This window comes from Medicago truncatula, chromosome 8, assembly GCF_003473485.1.
Source record: "Medicago truncatula cultivar Jemalong A17 chromosome 8, MtrunA17r5.0-ANR, whole genome shotgun sequence".
NCBI classification, from domain to species: Eukaryota; Viridiplantae; Streptophyta; class Magnoliopsida; order Fabales; family Fabaceae; genus Medicago; species Medicago truncatula.
In genome coordinates this window covers 14,717,037-14,730,969 of record NC_053049.1, presented here as the reverse complement: position 1 = coordinate 14,730,969, position 13,933 = coordinate 14,717,037, and the positions used below count along the sequence as shown (strand labels likewise).

The following is a 13,933-nucleotide window of genomic DNA, read 5'->3' as shown; positions in this document are numbered from 1 at the left end:
CTTTAGTTTTCCAATATTCACATGCCATCGAAAAGGATTTAAAGAGCTTTCCGTTATAGCTTCTGGAAACATGCATGGAGTGTTCCGAAGATTTGATTGAATTTGGAACCGTTTGATACTAGTTTTCAAACAAACAAAAAAATACAAATTGGAATTGTTAAAGTTGGAGGGTGATCTCATATTGAATAAATTTCCATGTAGGGTGAACTCGTACCGAATTGAAAAGGTTAAATCCAAAGAGGGCAAAATTAGACTTTTTGAGAATTTGTTGGGTGAAAGTACGTATGTAAGAATATAGGATAAAATTTCCCTTATTTACCTACTTGTTTTTAAAGTCGTTTCTCTTTAAGTGCCTCAATATCTTTAAAACCCCCTAAATACATTCTTTTTGAAGGAGAGACCACCTAAATACATATCTAATAATTATCTACTAGATGTACATTAAAAAAAAAAAAAAACGGCCGGTAGATAATTACCGGATATGTATTTACGGGACCTTAGATATATTGATATTGGAGGGCTTAAAGATAAACATTTAATTTTTCATGAGTGAATAATCAATTACTCTTTTGAAATTGTAACTTTCGTCAACCCTGCACAAGCTAACTCGGATGGCATTAGGAGGATAACCAGATTTATCACAAGCTAACTCGGGTGGAATGGTGAAAAGGGCCTTTTCACCTTTTTTTCATGGTTTTCATACGCCCACCCCATCCTTTAATAACTTGCCCTGCAAAATCAACACATTACTTCGAAACACATCCAAACAATAAATAAACACAATTTACAACATATACAATTTCATTTGAGAATAGCAATGATAACATTTGTATTGTAGAAACTACTCAAATTAAAAATCCAACGATTGCAATGAGATACTGCCAAGGAAGAACTTATTTGCAGCTATGGTTTATCCTAAGACAAGCAGTAGTGCAAGTGTTCAAGAAACTTGTGAAAATAAATTATGAATTTGAAGCACTGAGGTACAGTCAAAAACACCGAACAAGACACTAGCAAAAATTTAAAAATTAACTAATTGAATGTAATTACATGTTTCACGCACACTTCCATCAAAAGTGTCAATACTACAAAATTACGACATATATAATAACTCATCAAAACCATAATAGTCAATTGCGGATAGCGGCCGACCCCAAAAATACTATAGCGGGATAGCGCTGTGACCGCTTTTTGATAACTTATTTTGACAAATTACGTAAATAATACTATAAATTATAAACAAACATATATGTACTATAAAATTAAATATAACATTCAAATCTCATGAAACATTCATAAATCATACCAAAAAAATCATACAAAACACCCAAATCTTATTAAAGGTTTCAAGTCACCAACATAATATCAAAAGTCTTAATCAAAATTCAACATAGTAGTCAATCTCGGGTAGCGGTGCTTAGAGGCCGACCTTAAAAGAGGGATAGCGGGTTAGCGTACAGCAGTATGACAAATTGCGGTCACCGATATTTGATTATTTTTTTAACAAATTACATGAATAATGGTATAAAGTATTGTTGTACCCTGATTTTGGACCTAAAAATACTTGTTCAAATTTATTTTCTACCACTAACATTTGTTAATTCGTTGTTATTTTACTCCGAACATTTACTCTCTTTTCATCTGCATATCTTACTGTCTCCATCTCGGAGTATTTTCAATCATAATTTTATCTTTGATTTTCTCGCATAAAACTATCCAAAGTGTCTGTCTTGCATTTTTATTTCAAAGCATCTGCAAAAATCATACAAAAGGGTATTTTGGTCATTTCCTGCAGTGGAACCCATTTTAGTCCCTGTAATTGTCTCTGAGTCTTTTCAACTTGTTTTGCAAATCATTGTTAAATCTCTTTTTAAAATCATCTCAAAATTACATTTGAGTCAGTTTGGGTCAGTTTAGTCCCTAGGGGCATTTTGGTCTTTTCCTGTCAAAATTTCGACAGGGAGGTATTTTAAAATACCTCATGTCGGTAATTGGTTCGTTTTAGTCCTTTTGTTGATTTTATTTTTTGTTTCACTTTACGTTTTTTTCAAATTACCAATTTTTATCCAATTTTATTTTAACTTGCATTTTAGTCCAATACTTTTTAAAATTGCATTTTTAGTCCTTTTTCTTATTTTGCAGATTAGTCCTCATATTAACTTTTTTGCAGATTAGTCCATAAGTCCAAAACAGTCCAGGTGTCAATTTTCCATTGGGTCTCCAATACACATGGCAGGCTATAAATAGTAAATGTGTCAGATCCATCACAATCAGTCAGAAAAATCAGAATCAATCACAATCACTCTCAAACAGAATCTTTTTCTCTCTCTCATCCATAACAGAATCAAAACAGAAAAAAAACTCAGAAAAAGAGGAAGAACACCAAGAACACCTCATCACCAAAATCAACAGATCTAAACCGGATCTGCTCAGAATCAGCTCCAACCACCACAAAATCAACAAATCCGAACCGGATTCACTCAAAACCACCGCGAATCACCACATAAACACCAAAACGTACCGGATTTTCGAGCAAAAACAACACCAACGGAGGGTATAGCGCGCGCGCGAAAGAGAAGAGGAGGATTCGAAGTTTTTCCGAAGATTTTTCTCCGTTTCACGAACAGAGGTAACGCATTTCTCTCCTCTTTTTCTCCGTTTTCGCGCGCATATGTAGTGTAAAAAAGGTGTGAAAAAGTTTGTTACGGATGTGTATTTGTAGATCTAGGCGTGTACGTTCGGATTTTGAAAATTTTGAGGCCGGATTCGGACACTAGAGAGAAAAGGATATCTAGATCCGTAGTTTTTTTTTTTATAAAAAAAGTGTGAAAAATTTTCAAAGAAAAAATGTAGATCTAGTCCGAATCGCTCCGTTCTCGCTAAAACTAACGCCGGATTTGTGTAGAGGAGGTGGTGACGGAACTTTTGATGTAAAAATTTAAAAAAAAAAAAGTTTGAATTTTCCGGCGCGGTGGCGCCGCCGCCGGAAACCGGCCGGCCGCCGCGCCGGAATCACCACCACCACCCACCTTCGCCGGCGGGATTTTTAGAGAGAAGGGAGAGCTTCTCTCTCTAAGTGTGACTTAGAGAGAGAAGAAGAAGAGGTTTGTGTGTTTTTTTGTGGGAAATTCCTTTTTATACTCCCTCCGTTCCCACGCGCGCGCGTGCGTGCTCTTGTTGTGTTCCCTCGCTCTGTGAACCGTCAGATCTGGATTGTTCCAAGATCTGATGGCTGCTGTGTGTTTGATTTTGAATCCTGTGTGTGACTTTTTGTGTGGAATATGGTATATCTTCTGTTTGAACCGTTAGATCAAAGATCTAACGGTCACTGTGCTTCCTGCAATTTTACACCATCTTTTGTGCTCTTTTTTGGACCCTTGGATCTTTGATCCAGTGGCTGTGATGTGATCTTGGGAGTTAGATCTGGACCTCTGGATTCATCCAACGGTCCAGATTAAATCCTGCTGAGCCTCTTTTTAATTGCTTTTTAATTGTGTTTTTAAATACCTTTTTTACACTTTCTTGGTGTTTTATGCTTCTAAAAAATTTCTAAAAATGTTTCCCTATCATTTTAATTTTTCTTCTAAGTATTAGAATTTATTTGCTTATTTTTGCATTTATTTTCTTTACTTTGTTCTTTTAATTTTTGCTCATTAAATTCCATATATGTTCTTGATGCATTTTTTACATATTGTGATATTTTTGCATGTGAAATAATGTGTGAAAATATCTCTAGGAATATGATATAATGCTTGGCTTGTGTGTACTCTTATGATCCTCACATTGTAGCTTAAATTCAAACCTTTCAAAAATGGCTATAATGAGGGAATTATAGGTCATATGCATGTATGAGTGTTATACCTAAATTCTAGGTGTATTTTTACTACTTTGTTTCATTGCATTATTTTCTTTCTCTTGTGCTATTCAATTCTATATTGCTTGCATTTTTTTATCATTTTGTACTTGTGTTACTAACTCTTATGCTTCATATCTCACTCATTCCATAAGCACCTAATCTTTGTACCCTCATTGCTCCTAATTTAGGTTTTCTTTTTGTATTCATTTCTATGCCAATTGGTTTGTAATAAATTTAGTTAGTTTAGTTTAGTTTACATTCTTGCAAGACCATAGCATGTATCTAGGACTCAATGTAAAGGACTATGGACACTATAAGTGATGTACACCGACACAAGCACCGACACATGCACACACCCCACATGGATATTCTAGATGCATGATTAGGGAATGTATGTTTAGATGCATGCTTAAGTTTTATAATGCTTAGACAAAAAATCATTTTCCCAAAAAATGTGAATAACCTCACTTGAAAACCCTTTTTCCAAAAAAATAGGAGTCAAAACTCCTCATTTTCCTTTTACTTTCTTAAAAAAAATCTTAATGAATTTTAATCATACTTAGACTTCATTTTGCAAAATGACTAATTCCACCTCACATTTTCCAAATCTCATGCCCTTGAGGCCTCTCATCTCTATTCTTCAAAAATTCCTTTTTCAAACTTAAAATCAACCAACAAAAACAAAAACAATTTTTGAGAACGAACTACGATTGGTTTTGATCCCTTAAAAGGGTACGTAGGCAATCAGTCAAAACTCCTCCAAGCCAAATAAAAATAAGATCTCAATCATCTTCTCTCCCCCATTCTTCACTCAAATAAAACTTATTTTCTTTCAATAAGTAGGCAATAAAAATAAAGCGTAGAAATAAACTTAGGAGAACGGTTCTTATGGAGTACCATAATCGCTCAGGGTGCCTAACACCTTCCCGTAGTGAAAACGACCCCCGAACTTCGAATCTAAGGGTTTTTTTTCTCAATTTTGCCCTTCCCAAGAAAAAATAGAGAATATCAAAGATTGAAAGGTTTAAGCCTAATTAATGACTTGACACCCGAAAATCGCGATAACAAGTATAAACAAATATTTCTAAAATATATATATATATATATATATATATATATATATATATATATAATAATATAAAATTAAATTAAATATAACAATTAAATCTCATGAGACATTCATAAATCAAAACACCAAAAAACAAAAGATAGAGGAACAAAAAAAAAATCATAAAACAAAAGATAACAGAGGAAGAAAAAAAGGAATGGAAAAACCATACAACAGAGTCAATTTGGTTTTAAAAATCCCCAAAATGCCCGAAAATCAATTTAGAAATTTGGAAACCATGCAAAATGTTTTAAAAATAGTGTAAATTTGAAAATTTTCAACTAAAATCAAATAGCGGCTGTCTCATTCCGCACCGCTACAACGATTAGCATCGCAGTTCGTCACCACTACGCTACGCACGGCCGCTATTGGCTACTATGATCAAAACAACTCCCAATTTTATATTTAACTATCACTGACTGTAATAACCCAAGTATTATGATTATTATTATTAATTGAGTACCCTTAAGTTCTGATTAAACTAAGTATAGTTTAACTAAGAGATTGTGAGAAAATAAAATGAAAAGGGGGTATTTTGGTAAATGGTATAATGGTAGAAAGGAAAAAATCATTTTCTCTTCCCCTTTTCTTTTCTTCTGTGCGTACGCGTACATCCCTCACCCTCCATGACCAAAATTTCTTCACACTCCATCCATGGAAGAAAGGGTGCATGCAAAGGTTTCTTAAAACAATAGGTTCCTTCAGCTTCTTAGAGGCTTCAATCAAAGGAATCAAGGGTTAGGGTTTCAAGTAAGAAGACAAAAAGGAAGAAAAGGGTTGATACTCATTTGGTGTTAAAGTTTGCTTTTCCTTCACCATCTTCACTTACCCATCAAGAATCACCTTCAAGAAGTCAAGGTGAGTTCTTATTTAGGTTTAATTTTTGGTAGAAGCTAGAATTCTAGATTTATCTAGATACGAAGAAATTGTATGAATCATAATTTTAGGAGTTCCTACTAAAATTTGAGAGGAATTCTAGTTTGAGACTTTAATGTGGAAATCAGAGTATGTGAAACTTATAGTTGATTATGAGTAATTTTGAGATAACCAAATTCCTTGTTAAATTGAATTTGGGACTGTAGTACACTTAATTAGAGTGTAGAAAATTGTTTTGAACTTAATAAAAAGTACTAAAATGATTATAACTGAAATGTTTAGTTAATATCTCAATTTGAATTGTAAATTGGGACTGTTTTGGAACTGTTTTAGAGACTACTCAAATTGTGGTAACATAATTAGATTGGACTGTTGGAGAAATTATGTGAATTGTTGACAGGTACATCAGCTATTTCGGACGATAAAACGTCCAAAACAGGGACTGCCAGCCTTGTAAGTTGTGGCCTAGTCTAAAATTGTATCTTTATGAGTTGGGTAGTGTAGGCATAAGGTTATGTTAGTTTTACACTCTCTTGCTCAGAATTAGTACTCATATTTTGAACTAGTAGAATTGTCAAGTAAATAACCATAGCTTTGATTTAGAAAATAAAGAGATATATCATTGATAATATTGACAGATTGTTATGCAATTACTTGTGTAATAGAGATCAAAACTTTATTGATATGTTTGATCTAGTTATTTATTTGTGATTCGTAAGGATAAAGACATGTGTTGAAAAATAACATATGTAGTTATAAAAGTTGTGAGTAGTTATCCGATGATAATGATTTCATTCGGACAGACGAGGCTCCTGAGCTCACTCACACTCAGTTGCCTTGTAGTAAAATAATATGTTTCTTGAGTGTTCAACCTTATGTATATATGATTTTTTCTTGAGTGTAAAAACCTTATTAGTAAGACAAATCTATCCTGTATCAGACTTTAACACCGTAATCATATTCTAAATATTTGATTAGCTTGTTACCCTTACATTATAGAAATTACTGATATGATAAGCACTTTTCAGTAAGTGCTTAACTAACTTACAATCGTATACCCAAACATAACCTAAATCAAATATAGAAACTAACGGATCTAATTAATCAAATCAATCAAAACCGATTAATACGCTTGTTCGAATGCACTGACCTCGTCCAAGCTTGAAATTGAAGGTAGAAGTACTTGATTATTTTGAACACAGTAAGGTTGGAAAGAGGCACGTGCAAGGTGGAAAGCATCCCATGTGTGTGTAGATGAACTGCAATAATATTAAAACAGCATTAAATAAGTAATATTTTGAAATTCTTAACAAAATGTACGACTTTGGTTTCTTCAGTTTTTTTCCATGAAAAGAAAAGAAAAAGTCATACTGGATTTTAAAACTCTGGCCATTCATAATTCAAAACAAAATATATTCATAGAATGACTACCATGACATGTAAGCTATACAGGTCCACATATTTTACAAGGAGTTATTCCTCTCATAACCAGACATCAGTATGACTTACATCAGTATAACAGTTAGGTTTAGGATATAAAAAGCCATTTCATAATAAATGCACCACGTGCATACCTCTGCACCACTGAAAATAATGCTTGATGGAAATGGCAGGCAGCATATTGAGAAAAGGCATTTTTCCAAAATACAACATATGGGATTCCCTGCAGAGTCAAACAACCTGAATCAGCCTATATTCCCTATAGAACTACCGCAATGAAAAGTATTCTTGTGAGAGTAGCACGTCTTTCATCATCAATCACAATCAACAATGATAGTCTGTTGAATTTTGATATCCGAGTTTTCTCAAGCAACTTAGACCAAAATACCTTAAGATGAAGGGCCTCTGCAAAACTTTCTCCATTTGGGATTTCTAAATATACCTGAAGAAATTTTGAAAATTACATCAAATAAAATACCATACCAACAATGCGAACTGGGTGGGATGGGGGGGATGATAATCTGGTAAGCCTTGTTTTAACATCTAAAACAAATTATATAAACTTCAAAATGCAAATCAGGTAAGCCTTAAAAGTAAAATTCTTGAGCAATGTCTTATATGTCACAAATTCTACGTACTCTACTATTCCTAAATTTTTCATCTCATTAATCAGTCAACCAACAACTCTTCTATCAACTGGTTCAGTATTCAATTTCACATGACTGCAAAATTATATGCAGCAAAACAAATCTAACATTCATAGACCATGGTCTCTAACATTCTTCACAGTTTGCAGCTAATACAATTTTCCTTCTTTCACCCACAATCAATATTATTAGTAAGTACATCCAACCAATAAATAACCCAAAAATTAACAACATAGAAAGTAAAACATATAAAAAATCTCCAATCTATTTTTTCACTCATCTCTATATGTCTAATCAATTACCCTATATTACATATAAAGAATAAAAGAAAAGCGTTAAAATTTAGAATACATACAGCCGTCGGTAATGTGGTATCGAAGAGCTCTGATATCTCTTCAGGGTTGGATAATTCCACACCTTTCCAAACCAGGGAACCAACTTCCTCATCCAGTAACTGCTCCCCTTGAAAGTAAACAAAATTTGGCTTACACGATTCAAGAACTTTACGAAACTGTTCCTTTTCCGGATTGCAAAGAGTTTGAACCTTCATTTCATTAAAAAAAACCACATGTTATTTCAATGTTTGAGTAAAAACAAAAACAAAATGGATTTAATTCATATACACCGTCTGTGTAGATATTTTACATTGTCAGTCAATTATAATCATCACATCACTAAAAATTTGACTTCAACCGATAGTGATTTGTTAACAGCATAAAACATTTTACATTTTACACTATTAAAGTTAAATTCAAACAAAATTACCAACAAATAACAAAAAACATCTAAAAGTTTAATGGAGATGCACATCAGACAAAATACTCGATTTTCAGAAATAACTACCAAATACTCAATTTTTATTAGACCTCACTAAGCCTATCCTATAACCGCTTTTCAGAAATAACTACCAAATACTCAATTTTTATTAGACCTCACTATAATTACACCGACAGTGCATGTGCCCTATTCTCAACTTCTAATCCTACATTGCAATACTTAAAATATATGTGAATCGTCACATAATAAAAATGTTCGACCTCAAGAAGAACTACTTCTAAAATCACACATATGAATTGTTGTGATTTATAGACTCTAATTTCTATTTTACATTTTACACTGAAAGTGTATCAACATCAAACACAGGGTCTGTTTGGCAAGCACAATAAGTTACCTTATAGTTTATAAGCTCATATGACTAAAAAAGACCCATTTGGTAACAGTCGTTTTCTGTCGAGCTAATAGTTTATTTTTACTAGCTTATAGCGTTTTTTTATAAGCCAACTCAAGTAGCTAGTTGCTTGATCTTGGGCGTCGTCCAAGGTTATGGTCTTCTCGTGACTGCTCCTCCTAGATCGGTTGCCTACTAGGTAAAATCTAGCGAGGTGTAGGGTAATCTTCGATCAAGATAATTATGGGTGTGTGTTACGCGAGGATCCGGTGGAGACGGCGGAGCATCTTGTTACTTGTACCAGCATCCTTCCAGTTTGGTATAAGTTAGCTAGGTGGTTGGGGTGGGAGTTTGTTCGCCATAGCGATCTGGAAATCCGGTTAGGCTGTTTGAGAATTTTTAGGGGTTGCGGTCTGGTAAGAAAGTCACGTTAGGGTTACTCTTAGTTATGCTTTTATGTGGACTATATGGAACTCTGGCCAATGATTTAATCTTTGCAGGAGCCTCTGCGCCTCTGTTGAGCCCTTGGTGGATATGATGAAGTTACTAGCCTGGAAATGGTTCATGGCGAAGTGTCATGCTAGCTCTTGCTCCTTCTATGCGTGGGAAGTGCAACCTGTCATGTGCTGGACCTAGTAGGGTCCTGTGATGGTACTCGTCTTGTCCGTGCTTGGGGAGAGGGGTGGGGCTTCTGCCTTGTATTTTTGGTATTTTTCAACTATCTATTTTCTTTCCTTTGTTGCTTGGTTCGTTTTCCATTTCAGACTTTGCGGCTAGGTTTGGTGTTTGACTTTGTACCCGCTTTCTTCGTGTTTATATATATTTCAAATTTTCCATTCAAAGAAAAAGAAAAAAAAAAATAGCTTATTGCTTAAAGCTTATCATTTTTTCTCTCAATTTCAATCGGCTAGCTTATCAGTTATCCTCTATAAGCTAGCTTATCAGTTATCCGCTATTTTTGAACCTCAACCAAAATTAGCAATACATAACATAACAAAAACATCAAAACCTACATTGCAATACTATAAATACTTTAAACATATGTAAATTTTTTGTTTATATACCTCGAGACGCCCCGAAGAAACCAACTCAGGGATAGGATACTTGTGCTGATTCTGTAACTGCTTTTGTTCAACAGAACGTGTTTCAGAGGTAACAGCAAGAAGAGTACAAGTTTGTTTAGAAGTTCCTTGTGGCTGAAACTGCAACATCGTTTAAGCTAAAACAACAACACATGAACTGATTAAAAAAGTGATTATCAAAATAAGCTGAAATGTAGTAAAAAAACGAATCAAATTACATGAAATTGTACTTGAGGTTGAATTCCGATGAGAAAAACAGCTTTAGAGTGAAATTGTGAAGGAATTGTGTTGCATCGATGAAGAGAGAAATTGAAGTGTGAGAAAGTTGAAACCCTAACGCAATGTGTGGATTGGGATTTGAGATTGAAGATTGATTCAACAAAGAACAAGAGAATTTGGATTTTCTATTTTCCTTTTTTTCATGTTCTTGTTCTCAAGGTTAAACGACGTCGTTTTTGGATCTCATTTCTAGAAATATCTCTAAAATGTTGTTCATACTCAAACCAATCTAGAAAGAAGGTTGGAATGTTCTTTTGTAAAAATTTCATATCGAATTTTGGATTGTTTTTTCAATATCGATATTTGTTATGCTATTATGATAGTGATTTCTTTCAATGAAGTTAATTTTACAATAACTTCTTATGTTACTAAATTAGGTTAATGTCAGTCCTGGTAAGCATAGCTCAATTGGCAGGGACAGTGCATTATTATATGTAAGGGCCGGAGTTCGAACCTCAGACACCTCATTTATTCACCTTATAAGTGGAATTCTAGCCACTAGGCTACCTGACCAATTTTTTTTTTTTTTTTTTTTTAAGATTATGGATTATGTTTTCAATATAAGCCAAATAAATTCTAACGGTTGCATCTCTGAATCTAGATTGGGAAAGAAGGTAGGCCCTCCGACTTCCTACGTGAAGGTGATGTTCTAAAGGGTAACATTAAATCTAGATTCGGGAAGGGGGTAGGCCCTCCGACTTCCTACGTGAAGATGTTGTTTCCTTAAAACCAATAGATCTCAGTTTAAACTCAAAACTTTTGCAAATGGCACGTGTGCAAATTGGATAAGGTCAAAATGACCACAAATACTCACATCTCTCATACGAAATGAAGAAAGAACTTTTCTCGGTTGGTTTAGTCTTAAGGTTAGAACCTGTTTCCTCATAATATCTATCTTATACAGGAGCAAGAAAAGGGTTGGACTACACACACACTCACTTGAGACTTGATTGTTGGGTTGAATAAAGATTACAAAGAATGCTTGAGTTAGTAATTAGTGTACGCTTGAAATAAAAGCCTCGGAGGAGACATGAGTTTTAATTTTAATTGTCATATAATTATCTTGTTTATGCTACCATGTTTATGTCTTTTGCTTGAGGACAAGCAAAGATTCAAGTGTGGGAGTTTGATGAGTCAATAACTTACCTATTTTAATATAATATTTAGTTTTGTTTTAAATAGATTTAAGTTTATTTTATTTAAGTTTATTTACTTTTTAGAACTCTTTTACTACAATTGCGTATTATTATATTTCAGGAACAAATATTCTAAAGATTGAGTCTTGGAGCAAAAGAAGGGAGAATTGGAGCTTATTCATGCCAAAATTATAAAGATCTTATGCAAAAAATATTGTGCAAAGATTCAAGCCAAAAATATGAAGATCTCATACCAAAATATCTTGTGCAAAGAATTTGAAGATCTTGTACAATAATATAAAAGTGGCGCGCCCCATTATACCCTTTTGCTGCTTTTGCTTAGATTTTAAGCTACTCTATTTTAGTCTTCTTGTGGAACATTCTAGTGATGTAATTGTTTAGATTCTAAGTCGAATGTAAACTATAAATAGAGTAGCTAGCCATCACAGATATTCATCTTTTGTTCTATGAAATAATAAGTGACAATTGTTCCTTTGAATAAAAGTTCAACCTTTATTTTATGTTCTTCTTCTCTTCTTTGTCTACAATGAACGTTAGTGAGTAGACTTCTCTTGTCTTGGGATTGTTGGATAAGTCTAATGACATAATCCTAATCAAACCAAGCTTTAAACCTTAATCTTATGTAACCCTAATCTCTAATCTAAAATCTAAATTCACTGATTTAACATGAATTAACCATTATCAAACTGTGGAAACGAAAGTGGAGGGTTTGATAATTGTTAATTCATCATCTCAAATATCAATTCATAAAACGAAAGTGGAGCTTTGATATTCGAACAAGTGAATTTAGATAAAAATTGTAAAGGCAGCGAAATAGTCTTTACAATCTTTGAGACATATAGTTTCGATCTTCAAGGGAACTAATAATGATCAAGTCAGCGAAATAGGCTTGGTTGTTAGAGGAACCAAAATCTAATAGTAATCAAGTCAGCGAAATAGGCTTGGTTGTTAGAGGAACAAAAGAGAAACTGTCTTTAGAAGTTAGGTCTAACATAAGGTTATAAGTTTAATAGTTTGGTTTGTGAAGGACTTGTCGTTAGGATGAACCAATAATTCCAAGGCTTTTATCCTATTTATTTTTTTGTAATTAAAAATCCAAACTTTTATCTAAAACTCTTTCATCTAATCATCATTAAAAGTTAATTGAATTCATAACTCCATGTCAGAATGATACTCTTATTTTACTACTTCGATAGAACCGTACACTTGCGGTTTTATCCCATCAAATGCTCAATATTCAAAATGCTCAATACTGAAAATAATGATGTCTAGATTAATGAACAATCAATTTTATTAACAATAATATTAGAAGATAACACAATTAAATACATATACTTCACATAATGCTCAATATTCAAAATTATCACAAACATATAATTATTGGCAGTAATTGGGGTGTATATCTTACCTATCATGAAAAGCTAAAAGATGAATTATAATAGTATAATGAATAACTTGTAAAGTAATGAGCTATAACGACCATCAAGAGACAATTAATAATTTATTTTTTGACAAATTTATAATAATTAATAATAACTAGTAAACTTTTTCTTACAAATTAATAAAAATTATATTTGGAAGAATGAGGTTGTTCACACTATAAAGTGATCATGAAAAATTATAGTTATACATACAAATAAGTAAACAACAAAATGGGTGAAATAATGAAGTTTGTTTATGTAATGATTATTTATCTTTTCATGTTCAATGTGGCAACCGGCAGTGAGTTTATTTTTACAAAAAGTAAATAAATCAAATTTCTCTACTTAATTTTTTTTTTTTTTGAATAAAAATTTCTCTACTTAATCTTATACACAATGTTTCATTGCATATTACTAACAATTATTTTTTATTATTTGGCATCATAGAGCTTACTTCATGTGATTCTAGTAAAGATTGTCGCAGTTTTCTCTGTTATAGTCCAAAATTTCCAGTCTGCAAAAGGGGGATTTGTGAATGCATTTAATAGTATAAATTAAATTCAAAGCTACTTATATGGTACTTCTAAAAATGAATAATTGTATTTGAAATTATATTGTTCAAACATTTATGATATATTTCACACTTCAATATTCGTTCGTCAGACCTTTAAATTTAACTAATTGACTATTGTATTTCAAATTATGATGTTCATACTCGATATAATCCACACTTTAATATTTTCTCGTCATGCCTTCTGATGATTGAACATCATATGAGAAACTTTTTATATTGTTTTTTATCATACCTGATTCGAAGGTGACCACCAGTGCTGTTTTGTACGGTGGTTGTATGTTGGTGGAATGTGTAAGTTTATAACTGGTACGACGTGGGGGGGGGG

The 13,933-nt window shown here is 33.0% G+C and overlaps 1 protein-coding gene and 2 long non-coding RNA genes across 5 annotated transcripts; 2 read left to right on the top strand and 1 right to left on the bottom strand.

Annotated features, from left to right (window-relative positions):
* Positions 1-5: 5 nt before the first annotated feature.
* Positions 6-10,550, bottom strand: LOC11446975 (AT-rich interactive domain-containing protein 4). Of its 2 annotated transcripts, none has more exons than XM_024772752.2 (7): positions 10,408-10,550; positions 10,160-10,314; positions 8,283-8,471; positions 7,669-7,722; positions 7,415-7,503; positions 6,991-7,099; positions 6-730 (listed from the first exon to the last, which is right to left on the bottom strand). In XM_024772752.2, exons 2-7 carry the CDS (start codon positions 10,304-10,306, stop codon positions 698-700), a joined length of 621 nt encoding a protein of 206 aa, XP_024628520.1. In that variant the 5' UTR covers positions 10,307-10,314; positions 10,408-10,550; the 3' UTR covers positions 6-697. The 2 variants fall into 2 exon arrangements, with proteins under 2 accessions (XP_024628520.1, XP_024628519.1); XM_024772751.2 differs by having other exon boundaries at positions 10,396-10,538.
* Positions 5,378-11,942, top strand: LOC11446973 (uncharacterized). Of its 2 annotated transcripts, XR_003007899.2 has the most exons (4): positions 5,378-5,822; positions 9,596-10,890; positions 11,058-11,322; positions 11,714-11,942. It is a non-coding gene; the product is annotated as an uncharacterized lncRNA (long non-coding RNA). The 2 variants fall into 2 exon arrangements; XR_005643481.1 differs by lacking the exon at positions 11,714-11,942 and having other exon boundaries at positions 5,380-5,822; positions 11,058-11,605.
* A 1,272-nt stretch (positions 11,943-13,214) lies between these two features.
* LOC11445990 (uncharacterized) lies at positions 13,215-13,715 on the top strand. The gene is made up of 2 exons (XR_003007472.2): positions 13,215-13,356; positions 13,482-13,715. It is a non-coding gene; the product is annotated as an uncharacterized lncRNA (long non-coding RNA).
* Positions 13,716-13,933: the final 218 nt, after the last annotated feature.